General features: G+C 40.4%; 2 protein-coding genes and 1 pseudogene across 2 annotated transcripts; 2 read left to right on the plus strand and 1 right to left on the minus strand.

Annotated features, from left to right (window-relative positions):
• Nucleotides 1-1793: 1793 nt before the first annotated feature.
• Nucleotides 1794-3586, minus strand: LOC138199127 (cytochrome P450 2J2-like; annotated as a pseudogene).
• Nucleotides 3537-9694, plus strand: LOC138198596 (cytochrome P450 2J4-like). Its single transcript, XM_069150077.1, has 9 exons — nucleotides 3537-3843; nucleotides 4774-4936; nucleotides 5063-5212; nucleotides 5659-5819; nucleotides 6206-6382; nucleotides 6467-6605; nucleotides 7745-7932; nucleotides 8676-8817; nucleotides 8962-9694. The coding sequence occupies exons 1-9, from the start codon at nucleotides 3616-3618 to the stop codon at nucleotides 9135-9137; spliced, it is 1524 nt and encodes a 507-aa protein (XP_069006178.1). The 5' UTR covers nucleotides 3537-3615; the 3' UTR covers nucleotides 9138-9694.
• Nucleotides 9695-11326: 1632 nt separating this feature from the next.
• Nucleotides 11327-21615, plus strand: il23r (interleukin 23 receptor). The gene is made up of 16 exons (XM_069151076.1): nucleotides 11327-11387; nucleotides 11877-12006; nucleotides 12160-12332; nucleotides 13429-13552; nucleotides 13634-13800; nucleotides 14152-14288; nucleotides 14389-14578; nucleotides 14666-14748; nucleotides 15320-15521; nucleotides 15619-15822; nucleotides 16191-16289; nucleotides 16722-16877; nucleotides 18899-19039; nucleotides 19225-19312; nucleotides 19441-19531; nucleotides 19834-21615. Exons 1-16 carry the CDS (start codon nucleotides 11327-11329, stop codon nucleotides 20473-20475), a joined length of 2688 nt encoding a protein of 895 aa, XP_069007177.1. The 3' UTR covers nucleotides 20476-21615.
• The last annotated feature ends 1513 nt before the right edge of the window (nucleotides 21616-23128 follow it).

The following is a 23128-nucleotide window of genomic DNA, read 5'->3' on the forward strand; positions in this document are numbered from 1 at the left end:
TTGGGCATGCCCGAAAAACCTCCAGAGGGAGGCGCCCAGTAGGATCCTGATCAGATGCCCGAACCACCTCAGCTGACTCCTTTCGACGCGAAGGAGTAGTCCAATAATAAAACACCACTTGAGTTCAGATTGGGCAGGCCGTTCCAATCACCCACTGCCAGGTTTCTCCTTTGTTGCCCACATGAGCGTCAAAGTCTCTCAGGAAAACTATGGAGTCGGCAGGCGGTGCCCTTTCCAGACCTCCCCCCACCAACTCCAAGAAGGCCGGATACTCCGAACTGCTGTTTGGTGCATAACCACAAACAACAGTCAGAGTCTTCCTCCCTGCAACCCACAGGTGCATGGAGGCGACCCTCTCGTTCTCTGGGGAGAACTCCAACACATTGGCGCTCAGCTGGACCCCGATGCTTGTCCACAGGGTGGTGGGTCCACAGGGTGGCTTCTCCATGTTGTTTCTTCGAGCTGAGCCCGACCGGGCCCCACGGGTGAAGGCCCGGCCACCAGACGCTCGCCGGCAAGTTCCCCTCCTGGGTCCAGCTCCGGGAGGGTTCCCCGGTTTCCCTGATCCTGGCAAGGTGACCCCGATGCTATTCATCGGGGGGTCTTTGTGAACCGCTCTTACTCTGGGCTCTCACCTGACACCAGTTTGCCTTGGGAAACCCTATCAGGGGCTGATACCCCAGACAACATAGCTCCCAGGATCACTGGGGCAAATAACCCCTCCACCACATTAAGTGGCGATTCGCGGAGAAGATAGCGACCCCTCATAGAATTTTATTAAATCCCCAGACAGAGACTTTTTTCTTTGTTAGGGAAGATTTGTAATCTAAAAAGGTTAAATCAGGATTTTTCCATGGGCACAAAAAACCCTACAGCTCCCATGAAGGAAAAACAGAAAGCGCAGAAATGTCAGAAACTATATTGTAGTTTCCTCCAAATCCATAAAACACACCAACAATGTTCTCCACTAAAGGCATTTAGTTTTTTACTTTTTGAGTGTAATCTCTGATGTTTAATGACTCTCTTCCTCTGTCCTGCTGTCATGTCTGAACTGACTGCAACCCCTCAACTCATTCAGGGATTTTCCTCTTCTGTTCAACTGTGACATTTTGCCTGTGTACTTTAAGGGCTTATGGGAGTTTGTTATGATGTATTTTGGGGCAATTATTGCACTTGTTTATGTTATCTAGATTTTGAATACTGATTTCCTATTACATGATAATGTTTGCTGGGAATTGTGTAGGTGTACAGGGCCTTTAACTGTCACAGAAGAATACAGTCATATACTTTAGAATAGATTGTTTCTGTTTTGCACATGATGTGAATGTGATTTAATGTTTTGTTTTTTCCCATACAGGAGAGGTTCTCACTGTCTTAACAGCAGGCATGATATGTTATGTAGTGGAAAGTTTTATTTTCCTTTTTTCTAATCATTTTCCTTTTATGTATTTGCATTTTTTAAAGGTTTCCCAAACAGGTGGCTACTGTATAACCGATTCCATAATCTCAGGAAGTGCACTAAATGTAAGTCATGATGGTCCTTCTATTGTTAAACATTTTTATCAAAATTTTATCTGAAGCCAAGAAGACAGACGTTGACAATTCAGGTGAACATTTTGGAGAGTCATCGTTTTTGTGTTTCCTTCTCTTGCTGTGGAGGGATGGTAACAGTTCAAAAGACTGCCACTTTGGAAGATATTGACTTAACTTGATTCATTTGGATGGTTGAAGCCTCATACTGGCCTTGGATAAATTTATGAATACATTTTTAAGACTGTGGAACTTGTCACTCATCACAGAGACTGGGAGCATATAAGGAGAGAACCTGTTAGTGGCCAGTATAAGGAAGTACTGTTGTTAACATGGGCGCCTGACTATGGTTTTAAGACAAACTTAAAAAATTCTAAACTTAACTGTGAACAGGATTCGAGGGCTTTACAAAGAACATTTTATTATCTTACCTTCTCCATCTCTCCCAGGTATGCGTCGATATAATCACGAGGGTCGTTGGGGTTCCACTCCTCCTGGTGCTTTTCTATTTCCTTCTTCATGAAACTCAAGATCTTCCCGTAGTTGGCATGGACCATCTGGTGAGGTCCTGGCAGGTGCTTCAGCAGTCCAGGGAAGGCATCATACAGCTGATGACGGTAAATAGGTCAACAATACAGTTTGTTTTTTGAATGCTGCATCATGTAGGCAGGAATTACCTGAGCCCGAGCTGAGCCAGAAAGCAGAATAGCATCATTGTCCAACTCCAGGACCTTACGAAAGCTTTCATCACTGTATTCAAAGCGATGTCCAAAGAGCACAGAGGCAACGATGTTACTAACTCCATTTGTTATGGTGTAGTGGGGGTTGAATGGTCTTCCTGAGAATGTGTTCAATTAGATTCAAGTCAGTGATCAAGTCAATATCAATTGTAAATGATATTAGTCAAATAAACTTGAGTCAAGTGAATTCCTATAATCTACTCACCTTGTTCCTCTTTGAAGGCGTCACAGAGGAAGTTGCTCTCCACTTGAATAGATTTTTCCAGAGACTTCTGGCCCTCTCCGAAGTAACGCAGGTGAGTTTACACATTTTACAATTGTCTCTCCAATTGGGACTGAACCAACATTACATTGTTCGTATGCACTCCTTCACCTACTCACAAATGCCCTTGAAGATAGCATGGAAGAGAGGGACAACAGGTCGATCAACAAAGCTGTCCAGCTGGTTGACAAGAGCCTCTTTGACAATTTTGTATCCTGAAATAAACACCATCCTCTCACTGGCTCTCCTCAAGCTGAACACAGGACCGTACTCCTGAGCCAGCTGAATTTAAGAGGACATCATTTTACAAGAGAGGAAATGATTCACAAAGAATTTTGTATTCTTATAGAAATAAAGTATTTTTTTTTGTCTGATAAGATGCTTTGAAGAAGAGGACAGTAACATCAACGCTTAAGTAACAAGGACTAACTTTGAAGTAGTTAAATCTTCATTGAAACCACAGCTGCATGTGCTCGATCTAAGTTGTTTATTCTCATAATACAGGTAGTTTCACCTCGTGCATGCTGTTTTATGCTGCTTCAAAATCAAATGTAAACTATAGAATAACAAATATAAAATATGCAACAAAAGTTTTGCTCTTTACCTCACCTTGTCCGTTGTTTTGAAGTCAACACCAGTGAAGACATTTCCTAGAAAAGGCACAGCCAAGGGTCCAGGTGGAAAGTTGTGAGGTCTCCAGTTTCTTACCACATCAATCAAAAGCAGCAACACAAAACCAAACAACAACCAACCAGTAAAGTCCACACGCTCAAAAACTGATGGAAAAATCATGATGGAAGAATTTCAAAAAGAGCCACAATTTGATCCTGCAGACAGGATGATGGTGTGTTTCATTATATGCGTGAGGAGTGAAGGGGACGAGAAAAAAAAGGGTCCAACATAACACTATGATCTTAACCACGTGCTTTTATTTTGAAGGCCAGCAAATAGATCCGGTGAGTGTTGTCTTCACAATGACTATGGGAATTTATATACAGACTAACGTCTTGATAAACTGTTACTCCGTCATTTTACGTGACTCACCCGTGATCATCGTGATAGCGCAGTTAAAACCCTCAAATAATGATTTCAGTATCAATAAGTGAAGAAATGGAGATACTACACGATGTTCTCGGCTTGGAGTGGATAGACGGCAGGAGTATTTTAATATTTGTCTGCGTTTTTCTGTTGTTGACTGATGTTTTGAAGAACAGAGTGCCGAGAAACTTTCCTCCCGGACCGTGGGCTCTTCCTTTCATTGGTGACCTCCATCGCATCAACCCTAACAGAATTCACCTGCAGTTCACAGAGGTTGGAGTCCATAGATAAACTATAATTTTTAATATTGTACCGAACTGACTGTTGTGTAAATCACTGTGTTCAGAATAGTAGTCCAGCTGCAATAAAAAAAACAATCTACTATTGTATTGCAGAGTTCTGCACAGAGTGCTCAGATTTCCCTGCTGGTAGAGGAAGGAAAGTTGTTTTTTTCTTTTTGACAGAGCTGAGCGCATCAGATATAGAGAAGATCAGACAGTTAATTGCAAAGGGAACAGATTTGCTGTGTTGGCAGTCTAGTATATTGTTCTCTAATAAATTTCCAGTAAACTGGATAATGATCTTCAGTTTGGGGTCCAATACTATTATGTAATCGTAAATACAGTCTCAGAGGCTGAAAAAGACCTCCTTTTAGGAGCCTGTTTGTTTATACCGTTTTAACAAACACCCAAAAAAGAAAGAGTAATACCTTTATGAATATTAAAATAAATAAATAGATGTGCAATATGAGGCAAGAGTCCACTGTAAACAGGAAATCATTAACTCAAATAAAAGAAGGAAGCAGAAATGCACTTTATTCTATGTTTCCTCTATTCCCTTTTGTTGTGCTTATTTTCACCCAGACTTACAGAAACAAACCGATTCATAAAACAATCCCTAGAAAAATAAACTGTGTTGTGAGAGTTGAGGGTTGCAGTAATCTCCAGAATCATGCCTCTAGTGGCTTAAACAGCTTGCAGCTCAGTTCCTTTGGGAGACATTCATGTTTATGATGCGGCAGTGCTGCATTATGCAAGTCCCAGCAGTCACGTTTTTCATAATGTTGTAGTGGAATACACATTTTACCTTAAAATAATCACAAGGGAAGGAGAAAAAAATTCAAATCAGTATCAGTAATAATTCTGTTAAGTCAGTCTTGCACATGAACACCAAAAACAACACCAATCTGCTGTCTGTGTTCAGTTTGCAAAGAAGTATGGAAACATTTTCAGCCTTCGTCTTTTTGGTGGAAGGATTGTGGTCCTCAATGGCTACAAGCTTGTCAAAGAAGCATTGGTCCAACAAGGAGAAGACTTCACAGATCGTCCCAGCATACCAATCTTGGAAGATTTATTTGGGCATAAAGGTAATTTTGGTTGCCTTTTGCTTGATAAATTACTTGTTGGTGTTTAATAAGACCAGCATGTAGCTTGTGGTTATTAAATTCATTTCCAGGTGCTTCCAGTCCAATGCAGTTTTGTGTTTCCAAAAGGTCTTGTGGGTTCCAATGGTTATTCTTGGAAGCAGCAGAGGAGATTTGCGCTTCATACACTCAGAAACTTTGGTCTGGGCAAAAAGACCCTGGCGCTATCTGTCCAGCAGGAGTGCCGATATCTCACAGAGGCTTTTGCAGATCAGCAAGGTAGAAAAAGTCTCACCGTTTTACCGTAATATTTAACTTTAAATTATTTTTCACATTTATTACGTGGACATGTCATTTCCCTTTCCCTCCAATTTTGTGACACACCAAAATAAACCAAAATACAGCAAGTCATAAGTTAAGAAACATCACCATTCTCTGTATAAGAGCTGAAACAATTAGTCATTTTACATCAAATTAATCTTGTAAAGTTGTCATGAGAATTGCACTGGTGTTCGATGTTTGCTTCATACTGCATGTTTTAACGTGGGGTCCTTTATCTATTTTTTTTAGATTAATTTAGATCCTTTATTTGACAGTGGCAGTGGAGATCGACAGGAAATGTGAGGGGAAAAAATTGGGAAATGACATGAAAGGTTCAGCAGGCTGTAAATTGAACAAGGGCTTTTATGTGTGTGTTTTATCAATATTTCCTTTTTATTTTACAGGCAAGCCTTTCAATGCCCAGTCACTGATAACCAATGCTGTGTCCAACATTATCTGCTGTTTGGTGTTTGGGAATCGATTCGAGTACACTGACAAGCAGTACCAGTCTATTCTTCAGAACTTCAGTGAGACAGTGTACTTGGAGGGAAGTGTGTGGGCACAGGTGAGCAGCTGTCTGTTATATGTAGCCAAGTAAATGGTAAAATATTTCACTCTGAAAAGTAGAAGTATTAAGCAGAATAGACTTGCATTACTGAAGTATAAATACCCAAAAATTATGCTCAAGTGCAGTACTTGAGTTGATTTCCACCACTGTGGGTGACAAACCAAACATAAGCAGAGTAAGATTTACTGCACTCCAGCAGGTGGTGGTATTTTCAGGTTTTGCGTCCAAACCCATCAGGTCATAAGATGGTAAATAAGTGGACCACAGGAACATCTGAAAATATGTAAATCTTCATTCATTGAAATGTGATAAAATCGAGATAGAAATGTCACTACTATTTCCTGACTGTCAGTTGATTTGGTTACAATCTTCCATCTCTGTAGTTGTACAACACAATGCCCTGGCTGATGAAGTGGCTGCCTGGTCCCCATCAGAAGATGTTCACTCTGACACAGAGTATACTTGATTTCATAGAAATCAGGATCAAAGAGCACAGAGAAAACCTTGACCCCTCATCACCAAGAGACTACATCGATGCCTTCCTCATAGAAATGGGAGAGGTGAGATTTTTCTCTTTGTTTTTTTTGCATTTCCAATGAAATATGTTCACAGATTCTCACTTCTGTCTCTTGTGTCACTTATAGAAGGAGGACAAAGATTCTGGTTTTGATCTGACAAATCTGAGTTTTTGTACCCTTGACCTGTTTGGTGCTGGAACTGAAACTACTACCACCACTTTACACTGGGGGCTGCTGTACATGATCTACTACCCTGACATACAAGGTTTGTGTATGTGTGTAGGAGTAATCCTGCAATGCCTGCATCTTTTGTAAGCATCTTGCCATGACGTCTTATTGTCAGGGGTCTTTCAGAGGTCAGCCCTGTACTGGGAGAGAAAGTGTGTGTGATGAGTAATTTAGATTAGATTAGATTAGATTAGATTTTGACTTTGTTGTTCCCATAGTGGGGAAATTCGGTCGTCACAGCAGCATAAAAAGAACAAAAAAGGTGCACACACTATGAAAAAGAGCAATGAATAAATACACACACACACAGACTATATACACCAAAAAAACAAATAAAATAAATAAAAATAAATAAATACAGTTTGGGATGAATGGAAAAAGTGATCAGTGCAATAAAATGAAACTGAATAGTGCTACATTATTTTATGATGGTGTTGAAAAGTCTAACAGCAGTCAGAACAAATGACCTGCGGTAGCGCTCTTTCCTGCACTGTGGGTGCAGCAGTCTGCCACTGAAGGAGCTGCTTAAAGCTTCCACAGTCTCATGGAGAGGGTGAGAGGTGTTGTCCATGATCGATGTCAGCTTGGCTAACATCCACCTCTCACCCACCTCCTCTATGGAGTCCAGGGGACTGTCCAAGACAGAGCTGTCCCTTTTTACCAGCCTGTTCAGTCTCCTCCTGTCCCTCTCTGTACCTGCACAGCCCCAGCAGACCACTGCGTAAAAGATGGCTGATGCCACCAAAGTGTCGTAAAATGTCCTCAGCAGAGTCCTGCAGTCTCCGAAGGACCTCTGTCTTCTCAGCAGATGGAGTCGACTCTGGCCCTTCTTGAAGAGGACATCCGTGTTGTCCGACCAGTCCAGTTTATTGTTGAGGTGAACACCCAGGAATTTATAAGCGTACACAATGTCAATGTCCAATCCGTGGATGTTCACCGGTGTAGTTGGGGTGACCTTCTTGCGGAAATCAATCACCATCTCCTTCGTCTTGCTGCCTGTAATCTGGAGGTGATTGAGATCACACCAGTCAACGAAGTCAGTGATGACCTCCCTGTACTCCAGATCGTTCCTTTCTGATACGCGTCCAACGATGGCTGTATCATCAGAGAACTTCTGGATGTAGTCATCTACGCATCACACAGACTGATATTGTCTCCTGTTTTCGCTGTGTGCAGAGAGAATCCAGGCTGAGATGGATGCTGTGATTGGTTCATCCAGAACGCCCTCTCTGACCGACAGAGAAAATCTGCCCTATACTGATGCAGTCATCCATGAGATGCAGAGAATGGCCAACATCCTCCCGCTCAATGTGGTCCGAATGGCAATCAAGGACACCACACTGGATAAGTACACAATCCCCAAGGTACACAATCCACACGTTAATGTGAGAGTTGTGCCTCCTGTTTGTTATTTCATTCAGGAAGTCAGGTTTTCTGGTGCTTTAGCTTTTGAATGAAATACAAACACCATTTCCAGAAAAGTCTTCAAATGAGAAATGTCACTTTTGAACTGAGTGATATTTGTCTCACATTGGGCACAAAGTAGTGAGCGACGATCCATCGCTGCTTAAGACTGAGCCAGTCAAGATATTCTCACCTGTTGCCAAATCGCCTGCTTGTGGGTAAAATACAAAAACTTGAATTTTCAAAGAACCTTTCACTCCTTTTTTGTCCCAGCTTTCAAGTGTGTTGCAGGCATCAAATTTTAAATTTTGTTTATATTTACAAAATAGAATAAAGTTGGCCAGTGAAAACATTATAAATCTTTTCTTTGTACTTTTATTCATTAAATGGAGTAGGAAAACAATTAACAAATTAAAGATTCTTGGTTTTACTGCATTTTATAAACTTTTTTAGAAATGGGGTTTGTACTTGTTAACTATGACTAAAATCCTTTTATCAAATAATGTAATGAACCAAAATGGTTTTCAGAGCTGTCCCTTCCCACTGTGAACATAATGTCATTTTAATTACATTATGAATTATTAAGATAGATGAGAAGTCCTTAAAGTTTATTTTTTTGTTTATTAAAATATGTTACAAGTTAAATAAAACAAATGCTAAAGAAACATCCTTTTAATTAACACTTTTAATTAATTTTTTTCAGGGCACCATGATAATGCCTACGCTCGACTCTGTCCTACATGATGAGTTGATGTGGGAAACTCCACACTCCTTTAACCCTCAACACTTTCTGGATCAGGATGGTAAATTTAGGAAGAGAGAGGCCTTCCTTCCTTTTTCTGCAGGTTAGTCAGTTGTTATAATCCTTCAAAACTCAGTTAACTGCTGTTTTAATTAAGGACTGGCAAAATGACAGAAATATAATTATGTAATTAATATTCACATTAATTATGTGAATAAAGCTCATCTCTTGTATTGTGTGTTCTCAGGTAAGCGTGTTTGTCTCGGAGAACAGCTGGCCAGGATGGAGTTATTCCTGTTTTTCACCTCCCTCCTTCAGAGGTTTTCATTCTCGGCCCCTGCTGGAGAGAAGCCCAGTCTGGAGTTCAAGTTGGGAGCCACTCGTTGTCCTAAACCTTACCGCCTCTGCGCCGTACCACGTTAAACTAATAACATTCCCAAAGCGAACACGTCTGTTTCTCAGCACAGTCAAACAGGGTTCCACGACATTTATCCTGTGATCCATCAATAACATCTGCTATATGATTAAGAAAAATTTAAAAAAAAAGTTCTGATAAATTTTCCTTCTTCTCATGCACTTAGCTTTTCCAGTTAACCTTTTTACAGTATTAAAATAATCTACTGTCTATAAATATGCAACAAAATTGAATTTTCCCCCAGAATATCACTGGAAATTGCATTCCTACAATCATATCCACTTCACACTGAATGTGTCAGAAATGCTCAAACTTGATGTGTGATTGAATAGATTACACTGAGAATTAATTCATGCTTTTGATTCAGGCAGCTATGTGTTAAAGCTCTCACTGTGGTTGCAGTCTGAGGTTTGGCACGTGAGACGATGGAGTCAGTCTCAGCGCTGTTTATCAGTTTGAAAATGTATTGTGCCTGCTGCTATCGGGAAGTCAGTTTCATAGTAAACTGGATTCTTCAGTCAGGTTCTGTGGAGCATTAAATTTGTGTGAAAGAAAATTTCAATAAACAATTTTAAGTACTCAAAGGCTTTCAGAAGATTTTTCAGTTTTAATACATCAAGCAACAAATTCTGTAATGTTACATTTAAAAAGAAGCACTTTCAAGTTTTTTTCTAACTTAAACTTTAAACTCAGAATATGTATAAATATTGTCAGCTCAGAGACCTGAGTGTGTTACACTTTGATGTTTTCGATGTGATCTTGATCAACTGTGTATGGCATTCACGTTCAGAATTACTATCAAGAAAAAAAAAAAACTCAGAAGAAGTTTTTTTATAACTTGAACTTTAAGCTTATCATATGAAGCAAATGTAATTCTGAAAATTTCCTAACCTCAAGCCTGAGATCTCTTTTATCTTTTCATGAATATACACCCTGTTAACAGTCTGGGTTTTCCCTCTAAGGCTTTTGAAGTCAGAGATGGAAAATAACTAGTGAAAGAGAATCACAAAAACTAGGTTAGCTTGAGAAAGTCCTTGAAGAGTCAACGCTCAAGCACTTGGAGGGATGACAAAAGTTACTGAGAAAAGTGAAGGGTCCAGTGTGAAGTGAATTCGGTCAGATCTAAAAATGTAAGTTTGTTTTACCACTCGCAAGATAAATATTTCAAAGACAGAACATGTATAGATATTGTCAGTTCAGAAACCTGAGCGTGTCCTACTTTGATGTTTTCGATGTGATCGTAATCAGCTGTGTTTTGCCATTCATGTTTAGAATTACTATCAAGAAAAAAAACCCTCAGAAGTGTCTAGAGTGGTGGAAACCAGTATGGTGAAAGACAATGGTCAGCATATTTTTGATTCTAAAGACCGACGTAACAGTATGCTACATTCTGGGTTGATCACTTTATTATCTGCTAAGAACAGCATGTTTAATGAGAGCAGGTGCTGAGAAAACATACGTTAAAAGTCAACTGAACCTTTGCGGTGATGAAAAACAGGCAGCTGAAGTAGGGCACCAAAGTATTCAAACGAATGTTCAAAGATCATCTCCTAGGATACCACTAAACTAGGTCACTGACCTCTTTAAGATGTTTCACTCACATAACAGAGATCACTTTAGTCAGAGTCATTTAACAAAGCAAGTAGTCTAAGGAAGATTGATGCTGGTGAAAACCTCACTTGATGGTGTCTTGATAAGAAAACCCTGACGGCATGAAATCCTGGTGAGTTGTATCTGAACATCTGGAGTAACTTTATATTTTGTGGGGTCTTTGATGAGCAAGAAAATGTTGAAAAACCTGTAATAGAACTGGAAGTGATCAAACTTTCAGGGTGCCATATAAAATCAGATGCTTAGATTTGATGCAGTGAATGTTAACCTCAGTTCATCTCATTTGTGTTAGCAGGTTCACACAGTGATAGAAATGTTGTTTATCTGACATGGTGCATGTGTCACAGAGCGTCTATACCTGGAAACACTTCTGGAAATGTTATTAGGATAAGATCGACTAAACACCACTTCCTCCTCATGTAAGCCTGAATACTCCTGTGCACAGATGACTGAGGTAAATTATGAAGATCACTTTATGTGTGAAAATTCTTATGAAGTGACTTGTGATTTATGAAGAAACCTTTTTTTTTTTTTTTACAGCTGCTGAGTGGCTTTATCAAGATTCAGAAAGATGAGCTGAACTGAGATGAATCTCTCCTCAACCTTTTGGAGATGCATAATCATCCTTCTTACTTTTTCCACCAATCGTGAGTGTTACAGTATCTAGCACTCTATCTATTCTACAAATATCCAGGATACTATTACCTGCTTTGTTTAATGCAGTTGAGTCCCAGACTCAGTGAGAACAGTATCACAGTTTGGTAGTTGTTATTTTTTTTTAACTGTAAACCTTGCTGCAGCTCTCACCACAGCTGCAAGGTAAAAAAGTTTTTTATTTTTATTTTTTTAGATTATCTGTAAAATAATCATAGAAATATTAAATATCATTTTTTTAAATTTTGGTCTCAAACTGTTATTTGCATACCTTATTTGACACGGGATAGTTTCACACAATCACATACCTGACAGTAGTGACACATTTTAAATACACAATGATTTACAGTAATTGTGTTTTCTGTGAAGCGGGTATTAATATGCTCCATCTCATTTTAATCATACTTTTAAACCCAAGCATATTTCCTCTACCTGGGATACGAATGCTCGGAAACCTTGTTGTGCGTCTCTTTTCTGGACAGGTTGCCCTCTGCTCCATGCTGGCTGCAGGCACTTCAAACCTCTTGGCTACCTGACAGTAGAGCCAGCTCCTCTCTTCCGCATGGGCTCAAACCTGACAGTGTACTGCCACCTCACAAAATGTCAACAGAGGTAGTAATGGAAGAAATGCAACACACTATAATGTATACACAACGATGTATTGTCTTTTGTGTCTGTACTTAAGCATGATATTCATTCAGTTAGCATAAAACATCTTATTTTGCTTTGTTGTCTTTTAAAATGTGTTATATTTCTGACTTCCAGGTTCAAATTGACCCTGGTGCTGAATGATGAGACCGTGTATCCATGGAAGACAGAAAACTGCACTGCAGTATTCAATCTGACCAGTGTGCAGGTGCCACTGTCCAAAGTGCACTGCAACCTGGCGAGTGCTCAGCCGCCAAGGATTGTAAATGGACTGGATCTACATGCCGGCCGTATGTACAGATGGCTTTGATGTCTACAGTCATATACAGTTAGGATTGTAGTAATTTAAAAAGAAGACTGTTTTTGCTAAGGAGAATATATATGCAAATACAAAATTATGTACAGTTGTACAAATATACAATTACATACAAACTTACAGCTTAATACCTCATTGCTGAGGACTTAATACATGATAAGGTAGGTGGTAGCAAGATCTTTTCCTAAGTGGTCGTTATGGTGTTGCCACTAGTTAAATAAAGTGAATGTCAAGCAGACATACTGAGAATCAGAATCAGAATCAGCTTTATTGGCCAGGTACGTTTACACATATAAGGAATTTGACTCTGGTTGTAGATTCTCTCTCAGGGTGCAAAAAACAAAAACAGACAGACATATATAGACATATATGTATAGCTAAGAAACAAATATATACATATATACACCTAAACAATGGTGCAATTGCACCTCGTGCCAATGGTGCTAATGCAGTTGGGTATCGTGCAAAACGTCCAGTGATGTTGAAGATGTTATGTGTTGAGCAGAGTGACGGCCTGTGGATAAAAACTGTTCTTGTTTCTGGTGGTCTTGGCACACAGCGCTCTGTAGCGCCTCCTAGAGGGGAGGAGCTGAAACAGAGGGTGTCCAGGATGGGATGGATCTGCAGAGGTGCTACCGGCCCGTTTCCTGACTCTAGATGTGTATTAGTCCTGAATGGAGGGCAGGTCGGCACCCATGATTTTCTCTGCAGTCCTGACTGTCCGTTGTAGTCTGTTCTTCTCCTGTTTGGTGTCCGATCAAAACCAGACAGTGACGGAGGTTCAGAGAACAGACTGTATTATGGCACTATAGAACTGGATCAGCAGCTCCTGGGGCAGGTTGAGCTTCCTGAGCTGCCACAGGAGGTACATTCGCTGCTGGGCCTTCTTGATGATGGAGTTGATGTTGGACTCCCACTTAAGGTCCTAGGAGATTGTGGATGTCTGTGGAACCAAAGCAGTTGATGGAGTAGTGAGCCAAAAAATGCAGGAACGAGATAATAATAGTTAGCATTCCTCAGCAGGTATAAAAATAGAAGTGTGTTTTGTTTTTGATTCTTTGCCCTTAAAGTCCCTCCTGATATACCTGGAAATGTTTTCTGTGAAACAACAAGGACCTCCGACTTAATAAACTGCTCATGGAAGAGAGGACAGGAAACACACTTCCTTACGTCCTACAACATTTCAGTCAGAAGGTATGGTGTTTTGGTGTTTTTTGTTTTTTTTATGTGTCCCCATACAACAACAGCTAACCTCATTGTTAATTTTATTATCAGAGAAAATGGGACCGAGATACATTTCAATCAAATCCAGGATGCTGGAAAAATCTCGATACCACGAGCAATGTTAGACGTGAACACTAAATACCTGCTGAACATCACTGCTTACAATCACCTCGGGTTGTCACAATCTGATCCATTCATCCTCTCCGTGAAGGACATAGGTAAGCTTTTACTTCTCTAACACTTTATGAAAGAGTCAGTATGAACAGAAATACCCTTTATAATTAATTCATTTTGTATCGTTATTATTGTGTTTCTGTAGAAATGAGTCATCCTGTGAAGTGCTGTGTTTAGACAGTTGTTTTATTTTCACAGTTTGACTCATTTGACCCATCTATCAAAAAGATGTTTCTCAGTTTTTTGCAATATGTGACAATTTGGCCCGCCTCTGTCACTTTTTCAAGTTTGAACTGTCACTTCCACAGCCTCGACTGTCTGAGCCATTACAGAATTTGAAGCGGTTTTATTGATTGTTTGCGAGAACTTATCAAACTCTTTTCTTTGCATAGCAGTGATACCAGAGGCCCCTTATATTATGCATATAGAGTTTGACAGCAAATCGATCGTAGCCATGGTGCAATGGAAAACCGCTGAATCCTCAGAGCATCTCAGCTCCTGCATCAGGCTGCGGTCAGATACAGTTTCCTGGGTAAAGTGACGTTATGACATCTGTGACAGCTTTGTGATTATTTGCAGCATCCTCCGTTACCAGGCTGTGTGCAGGTGACCTGACCTCTTCATGTTTTTAGGAAGTGAGAGAGGGAACAGAGATCAGTGAGGGTCTGATTCGAGTGGACAACCTGAAGCCTCTCACTGATTATGAGTTCCAGATGAGAACCTGTAACTCAACATCAGGGCTCACACATACCAACACCACCAGCAAAAGCTTACTTTGCAGCAAATGGAGCCTGTCTGTGAGAAAGACAAGCCCTGGAAAAGGCGAGTTTAAAATTCTTACTTATACTAAATGTGATCTTGTAAGAGTTTATTGTCAGGGCTGTCAACTCAGTTTTACCTCATCTCCAGGTCCGTCTCAGCAGCTACATGTGTGGAGGATGATAGGTAACCCGGGGACAGACGGGTTACGGACAGTGATGGTTTTCTGGAAGGTAATGCATCATAGCTATTCATTAGGAGCTGGCTTTTACACTGATACTGCCAACTGTGTAATACAAAAGAACATCACACACCAGAGATGGTTTATTCTGATAAATCGAGTGGTAATGACGCAGAAAGCCTTCAAGCTCATCAGCAATGTTTTCCTTTTCTCAGAGATTTACATATTGAGATAGCTACCACTTTCATGTTTGTACAACAACAGAAATTTCCTGAACAATGTCTGGGCACAAAACAGTCAGACATTAATAGACACCATAACTTGTGGATTTACACTTTGATTTTGGTTTGGATTAAAAAATTGGAGATATGTTGATTAATGAGCTTTGCAGGTGCTGGAAGGTGGATCTTGTTTCCCTTGAACAGAGCCATGCGTTTTCTGTAGCTTAATTTTTAATTTTAATTCCCAGACCTGAAAATGGTATATCAGTCCTCCCATCAAACTCTTGGCAAATAAGCAAATACATATACAGTTGCATATCCTAAACTTTTATACTGTTCCCTAAATGTACTTACTGGATGATGTAAAAGAGTAACTATCACATGAATAAACTTCTTCCTCAGCCCCCACCCCCAGAGGATTACAGCAGTAAATTGCTGCAGTACAAGATCCTTCTGTCCAATGACCAGAAACAGGAGGTGACCTGTGCTGCTGCTTTGAGCCAGTGTTCAGTTCAGGTACCATCAGACATTCAGACACTTAGTGTCACAGCTGTCACCTCATATGGGACGTCTCCACCAGCTGACGTGACACTCAGACAATCAGGTACAACAATATCACACACAGAACAAAAAAAAAAAAAACGGTGTGTTAAAATTGAACTCATTAAAGTGGAATTGTTGTCTGGCGTCGTCATGTTCAGGTGATCTGGGGCCTGCTCTGGGAGAGTTTGTTCCTGCAGCTAATAGCAGTGCTGTGCTCGTCTCCTGGTCTTGGCCGGGGAACAAACACCTGTCGACAGTTGAAGGAAAACTGTTGTTCTGTGTGATAGAATGGGCAAGTGTACCTGCAGCAGGGCTGCAGTGGCAGAAGCTGTCAAAAGATCTAAAACAAACATCAATCACAGGTAAGCCTTTTGTTCGTTTCCAAAGGCTGCTAAGAAATGTGCACACACGCACGCAAACATAAACAAAATCACACATGCATCACATAAAACACACAATGTTTCATCCCAAGACATTCATCAATCAAAAGACACAAGGTCCTCAGCTGAGCTCCAATAGGGACCTCTTGTGTCCATTTGGTGTGTTGCACTGGTTTGTCCCTTTTGTTTTTTTGTCACAACAGTGCCTCTGAAGAATTTTAAATCTACATGATACTCTACCTACAAAACCGACCTACCTACCTATCCTAATATAGATGAAACCAATGTTCATGAGCAAATCTTAATGGTTGTGAAATAAAGTGCAGTTTTCTTCTCTGATATTGTTTCAGGTTTGACTGCTGGTGTGAGGCACAATGTCTCTTTGTATGCTGTGACCACTAGAGGCGTCAGTGTTCCATCATCCAGCCTCATTTACTCCAGAGAACAGAGTAAGATTTTTTATCAACAGCCTGGACAGGTCGGCGGTTTATCACAGGGCCAGCACATAGCGACAGACCGAAACAAAGACACTCTCATTCATACCTAAGGGCAATTTTGTAGAATTACCAATGAACCTGCCATGCATGTCTTTGGATGGTGGGAGGAAGCCAGAGTTCCCACAGAGAACCCACACAAGGGCAGTGAGAACATGCAAACTCCACACAGAAAGGCCCAGGATCAAACTCCGAACCTTTTCACTGTGGTGTGACAGTGCTAACCACTGCACCACTGTGTCACCGATTTATAGACTCTTCACAGATTATTCCAACAATTTTGAAGATAAAAAATGTTCAACATTTGTTAATCATATAATAGATCTTGTATGCTTTCATGAGGGGCAGTGCAGCATGTGCATTATTCTCTCACTGTGCGTGTTTCAGGGCCAGTTTCTGGTCCCAACATGTCCGTGCTGGTCCATGAGGCCAAACGGATCCTGATCCAATGGGACGAGCTGCCTGTAGACCAGCAGAGGGGCTTCATCACAGAGTACACCATCTATTTCCGGATGCTGAACTCCAGCAGCACAGAACTCAGTGGTGAGCGCCTACATATTAATTCAAAAGATTTGGGCATTTTTCAAAAATGTGTAAAACTGTCAGATCAAACAATTAATCAATTAAATAAGAACATGAAAATAATAATGAAAATTGTTGTTAACTGCTGCCTTATAAGCAAAAGGCTGTTTTCACTTTATAATAAACATGGTATAGTATGCCAGAAGAAATCTCAGAAACAGATATTTTAAAACCAAATGTAACCTGTAATCAACCTAAACTTAATATGGCCAGAGACCACCTAGAAAAGAATTTGGACTTTTAATCTGTAGAACTCTACATCTATGTTATTCAGCTGCTTTTTCAGATATGCTAAGCTTCTCCTTCACAATAAAATCACTTGTTGATTTGATCTGGAGTTTTGGGCAAAATACAACTTAACAGTGAGTTTCCTATTCTTGTACATCACAAGTCGTTCGTTTATGGGGCTCATTTTACCAGAAGTTCAGTTGTACTCAAGCTTGTACTTTACCTTGGTCATGCACAGGCTTTCTGTGACGTCTGTGTGTGTAACCATCTGGGAAAGGAAATGCAGCACGGATGCTACTTTTATACAATGGAAAGTGCAACCACTACTCCATTGTCCCTCCCACAAAGCTGCATCATCAGCAGGGTTTTTCTGCTCTCACTTCCCGTAATGTCACAAAATTCAAATGTTAAACTGTTGGTTGATTCTTTTATGGATAATTACCTATTGGAACAGCTAAAAGGAGAGTGCAGGTACAATATCCAACAGGACAACAGAGCCAGTGGCTCTGCTGGTATTATGGACATTAAAACATGCTAGTTTTGATTATTTGGTTATGTGTGTCTGGCAATTTTTTTTAGATATATATTCAGTTGAATGGATGTTCAGTAGAGAGCAAACCAATGTTTCAAACCCTGGCTGTCATCATTTTCACCGTGTCTTCAGTTTTGTAGAATTTGGCTTTGACCACAAACAGGAAGCCATGTGGTTACATGCACACATGCAACCATGAAGGTTATCGCTAACCAGCCTGCTGTACATACTATTTCTTACTGATTACTTCAGTGTAAAAGCACCTGCGCGCTTGCCTTTTCCTCTTTCTGATGTGTTGTGTGTGTGTACTGAATGCTACTGTTTGCATTACTCTAGTCGAGGTTTTACTCAAAATTATTTGAATATATTGTGTTTTTCTCGTGCTGTTTTAGTTTGTGACTCATTTTCCAAAACAACTCTTTACCACAGCGAGGTTATAATCTGCTACTAGCAGTTATTGTTTCATTGCACTGACAAAAACATTAACTGGACATGAATCTTCATACATGCATATTCAACCTTTTATGACTCCGCACCGGTGACAGCTGTGGCCGGAGGCATTACTGTATGTTTCCAGCTTCTTCGTCCGTTCGCCCCATTCTTGTGAACACAATATGTCAGGAACGCCTTATGGAAATTTCTTACAATACAATTGTTCTCTTGGCCTAAAAAAATTAACTGATTAGATTTTGGTTATCAAAGGTCAAGGCCACTGTGACCTCTCGTATCTCCCATCCATCAGTCCAATTCTCATGGACGAATTACCTCAGGAATGCTATGAGGGAATTTCTTCAAATTGGACTCAAGGATGAACTGATTAGATATTGGCGGTCAAGGGTCAAAGGTCAGTGTGACTTCTCAACTCTGTGGCCAAGACTCAAGAATTAATATTCCATTCATGACAACATTGCACACAAATGTGTAAGACATTAAAATGATGATGTGAGGACATTTTATATCAAAAAGTTGAAAGGTCAACTTCATTGTGATTCGATGTTTAGATTCCATAGCAGATAGTTCAGTCAGCCAACTAAAATAGCTTGTTATGTAAATGTAGAATAATTCACAACATTGATGTTTGTTGTCAAGGCTCTGACTGTCACTCTTCAATCAACACCATGCAATTCTTGCCTACTTGCTGATTTTAAAGCTTAAAATACTTAAATAACCATTTTTTTTCCTGCCTTAAAGACAAACCTAACTCTCATTTGCTTCTCTCCAGTGACAGTGCCAGGATCAGGCCCCCGACAGATTTGGCTGGACTGTCCTGGAGGAGCTTTGGCTCTCCAGCTGACTGCGTCCACCTCGGCAGGAGAGGGACCTCGAGGGAGACGCATCTCCTCTCAGCCTGCTGCTCCTGAATGTGTGTCTCCTGCTGCCATCTTTTTCTCCCCATTAAAACCACAAATACCAACCCATTGAGCTTGTACTTTTCCCTTCTATTCATTTTAGGGCTACTAACATTAATATGAGAGGAATAAAGTAGTCTTAACTCTCTGACAACTAAGCTGCTAAACTGTGGTGTCTTTCCCTTCTTGACTCTTCTAGTTGGCCTGGTGATTGTGATTGTTTTCATCATTACTGTCTTCATTGTGATCATAGCCAACCTGATGTGTTGGAGTTGTGTGAGGAAAAGGTATTGATAAACATTATTCATACTCAAAATCTTGTTGTTTCATGGAAGTCCAAGTGGCAAAGCAAGGCAGATATCTTGTAGTTTTTCCAATACTGAGCTCTGAAAAGCTGTTTGTCTTTATATCCTAGAATCAAACAGAAATGTGTAACCTGGGGACCTGCCTGGCTTGTTGATGACTTGCCAAAACCAGGACACAGTAATGCCATCAGGCTGCTGGGGGTAATCCAAGTAAGCTTCATGCCTCCCTCTTTTTGTGTGAACTGCTGTCATCATTGCAGTTTGTTACCATTTTCATTAAGTTTTGAAATATTCAAAAACAGGCTTAAGGTTTACCAGTCTGAACTATAGTAGGAAGTGGAGTAATGCTTACTTCCTGCTTTCATTCTGACACATCCAGATACTTTTTGTTGTTGATAATAAAACATTGTAATGATGCCTGCTTGTCCAACACATTTGCAATATGTTACATCTCTTCAGATGTAACAATGACTTTCTTTTTCTTTTTCTTTTGTTGCCTCCAGGATGACAGAAGTGAACCATTATTCTCATCCACTGATAGCGATCCTCCGCTGTCCCCCATCATCATAATCTCCCAGGAGCAGAGGGATGACGTTTACCCCACCGTCCACATTGAAGCGCCCCACACTGGATTAGGACAACCCATAGCGGAGACAACTTTCCTGACGTCAGATGCAGGGACAAATTTTGTTAACAGCCAGCTGGAACATGTCAGCTACAAACCACATGTTGCTCCTTTGAGTCCACAAGAAAAAGAGGCGGAGGATGCAGAGGAGAAGCAGATGGACGGTCCAGCGAGAGCAGAGGAACACTTATCAAGTGAATTTCAAAAATTCGTGGGAGGCTTATTGCCAAGTGTTAAAGTGGATTACTCAGATTCATCTTGGGGACTAACTTTAGAATCTGTTCGTGCTCTTCCGTGGCCTAAAACTTCTGAAACGAGTGTCGTGAATCGAAGCTTCTTGCAAGAGAGGAGAGGGCCTGAGGAGGGTGAGGAGGCTGACTCTCCCTCTCCAGACTTCCAACAGGATGACATCATGACCCCTGACCCAACAGACACTTGCTTGTATGAGTGTACAGGTGAGACAACTCTGAATGGCGGTTATTTCCCTCAGGTTGCTGCTGTCAGCCACCCTACACCGTGACACACAGTAGGGATGATGGGAATTCCACACACAGGAAACTGATCCTCAAGAAAGCATTAATGAAGCATCACTTCACTTCAAAAGGTGACTTTGTGTGATTAGAGGAAAGTCTCAAAAACAAGGTGATTATATATTGAATTTGATTATACAACAGGTAATTTCGACCCAGCGATCTGATTGGTCAACTGTACATTTGGAACGTGCTCAAATCATCATGACATCACACCCTGCTCATCACTAAAAATATCACTCTGCCTTCTCCATGGGAATATATAATTGCAAATGAATTTACTATAATATGCAAATAATGTTGTTTTTACTTGTTGTAGGCCTACTAATTGTGACCCATTTGGTGAAATCTGGTCTCTTTCGATCCATTTTTGTCGCTCCTAACACTACAGATAGTTGCGTACGCCCAGCACCGGCTAGCTTGACCGGTTTGGTTTTAACATGTAACACGGTGCGCCATCGATTTATTTTTTTTTCAGCAGATATCTTACTTACAACAAGATTGAGCAAGCTAAACAGTTTAGTGTTTCTATGTGCTGTATTTATTCAGTTTGAGAAAGGATCTCTAGAAAGCAATAAAAACTGAATAGGTGTCGTCTCTGTTGCTAGGTCGTTGCTCAGGGTGGGACTACTTCTTGGAGTGATAAACATTGCATACATTATATTTGCTTCTACTGAGGCGACTGTTCCCCCCCCCCTCCAAGTTGGTTAGTCTTGTCCCATGTATTGCCATTGTATAATCGCAATATTTCACAAACTTTTTTTTTACTTCAGTGATGCAAGCGCCTCGGTCTTGACTGTTGTGCCAAAAACCACTTTAAAGCACACAGCCTCTCCTGTGATATTGCTTGATTAAATGTGGTTCTAATGGGGCAAAGCAATGGCTGAGTGGTTTGGGTGCAGCGCACAAGAGCCAAAATGTCTCTGGTTTGAATCCCAGCCGGCTAGATATTTGCTGCACGTCATTCCCCTGCTGTCCTTTAATGCACTCCTGTCTCTATACTGTATCAGAATAAAGGCAAAAATAAAGGAAGACAATTTTTTTTAATTTTTTTTTTTTTTTATTCTATTAAGTGTGTGCGGCTAAGTTAGCACAGTCTCTTACATACATTAAAGTAATCAATGTGTTTATCTCGTGTTTATTGAATCGTGTTTTAAAGCTTTTAAGTAATTGAGTGAGTATGTCATTCATTAGGAGAATATTTTGGGATGGCAGGTCGTGAAAAATCCCTGTAATACCTCCATGACACTAACCCCCTTCACTTCTCCTCATCTGCCACCATGGGGTTGGCATATTTAGTTTTTAGCGGAGTAGCCTCACAGCTACTGGATGGATTACCACTAAATTTGGTAGCTATATAAGATGCCTGGAGAATGAATCCTACTGATTTAAAGGGTCTTCAGGGTGCAAATGAACCAGGTGAAATACTTTAGCATGATAGTGGACAGACTAGTGCAAGATTTTGCACAGACATTCGAGGGTCCAAGAGGATGTACTCCAATGGAGTTTGGAGTTTGTGGTTGGTTGGATTGTAATGCAATTTAGTACATAAGCTACATGCATTTTCCTGTCAAATACCAAACAACTGTTGAATTAACATCTGCTGCCGTGGCTCCTTCTCGACCCTAAATTTTGTATTTGTTCTTTCCTCATTTCTTGGTAATTTCCTTTTTTATTTTGTTACTCACTCCTTCTCTCGTTTCAGGTGTCTTCACTACACTTTATATTTAAGACACACCTATTCACATTTAAAAAGTAAAGATGCAAATCCTGTAATTCCCATCCTACTATTGAGTAGTCTGTCCTGTGTTACATAACTGTTGCTTTAATATTAGGGTGTGACCTCTGTATCTTTCTAGCCACTCTGTTTTTGTGAGCAGTGAAGTGTCACTGAGTGTGAAATTATTCCAAAACACACCCAGGCAATTGACGGTTGGGGCTTTGCCTGCTACAGCCAGTGGCTTAGTGTTGGTAGTAGCGTGCTTCTAAACCCCCAGTTCTACTCATACAGGGACCACCTGCACTTGAACACCGTTTTTCAGAGCTGTTTCACTTCCTTATTCATAATCACAATTTCAGAGGGGTCTCCTTTTCATTGACAGGCTCAAATTGTAGGAGAGCTACAGGTTCCTCATTGTCTTCAAGAATAATCTGTCATTACTCTTGCTGTTGTTTCACACTGCAGTTATATTTCATTCACCTTGAGTCCTGTATATTGTGCCTGTATAGACAGAATGTGGTGCAGCCACAGGGGAAAGCCGCCCACTGCACCACATGGGTGTGTGATTGAGGGAGTGAGAGACTTTGGGACTGTCTGGAAAATGTGTTAAAATTGATCTGAGGGGTTGTCATGCTGTTGGTACTCTTTTTCTTTTCAAATACTCCAAAGTAGTATGTGAACATCAATCTGAAGAGCTTCTTCTTCTTCAGACTCCTCTCATCTTCTATATTGGATAAAAGATTAAGTTTGATCTTTAGCCATACTACTGTGCAATCACTGTCATGTGTTGTGAATACGTCTGGATATGATAAAAAAATTTAAAAAAAAAAATTAAAAAAAGGAAAAAATACGAATATACTGTAGGATAGTCATTGATTTATATTATATATCTATCAAGAAAACCATGCAAATGTATTGGCAAA

This window comes from Embiotoca jacksoni, unplaced genomic scaffold (assembly GCF_022577435.1).
Source record: "Embiotoca jacksoni isolate LCO1_2020_lvr unplaced genomic scaffold, fEmbJac1.0.p SCAF_16, whole genome shotgun sequence".
Classification (NCBI taxonomy): Eukaryota; Metazoa; Chordata; class Actinopteri; family Embiotocidae; genus Embiotoca; species Embiotoca jacksoni.

What these genes read in the sequence shown, in the direction of transcription:
- LOC138198596 (XM_069150077.1), top strand. Translation starts at nt 3,616, where the DNA reads ATGATTTCAGTATCAATAAGTGAAGAAATGGAGATACTACACGATGTT. An exon ending in GGCTTTTGCAGATCAGCAAG is followed by an intron (nt 5,213 to 5,658) that starts GTAGAAAAAGTC and finishes TTTATTTTACAG; the next exon opens with GCAAGCCTTTCAATGCCCAG. An exon ending in CTTCCTTCCTTTTTCTGCAG is followed by an intron (nt 8,818 to 8,961) that starts GTTAGTCAGTTG and finishes GTGTGTTCTCAG; the next exon opens with GTAAGCGTGTTTGTCTCGGA.
- il23r (XM_069151076.1), top strand. Translation starts at nt 11,327, where the DNA reads ATGAATCTCTCCTCAACCTTTTGGAGATGCATAATCATCCTTCTTACT. An exon ending in TACAACATTTCAGTCAGAAG is followed by an intron (nt 13,553 to 13,633) that starts GTATGGTGTTTT and finishes TTTTATTATCAG; the next exon opens with AGAAAATGGGACCGAGATAC. An exon ending in TCAGCCTGCTGCTCCTGAAT is followed by an intron (nt 19,040 to 19,224) that starts GTGTGTCTCCTG and finishes TGACTCTTCTAG; the next exon opens with TTGGCCTGGTGATTGTGATT.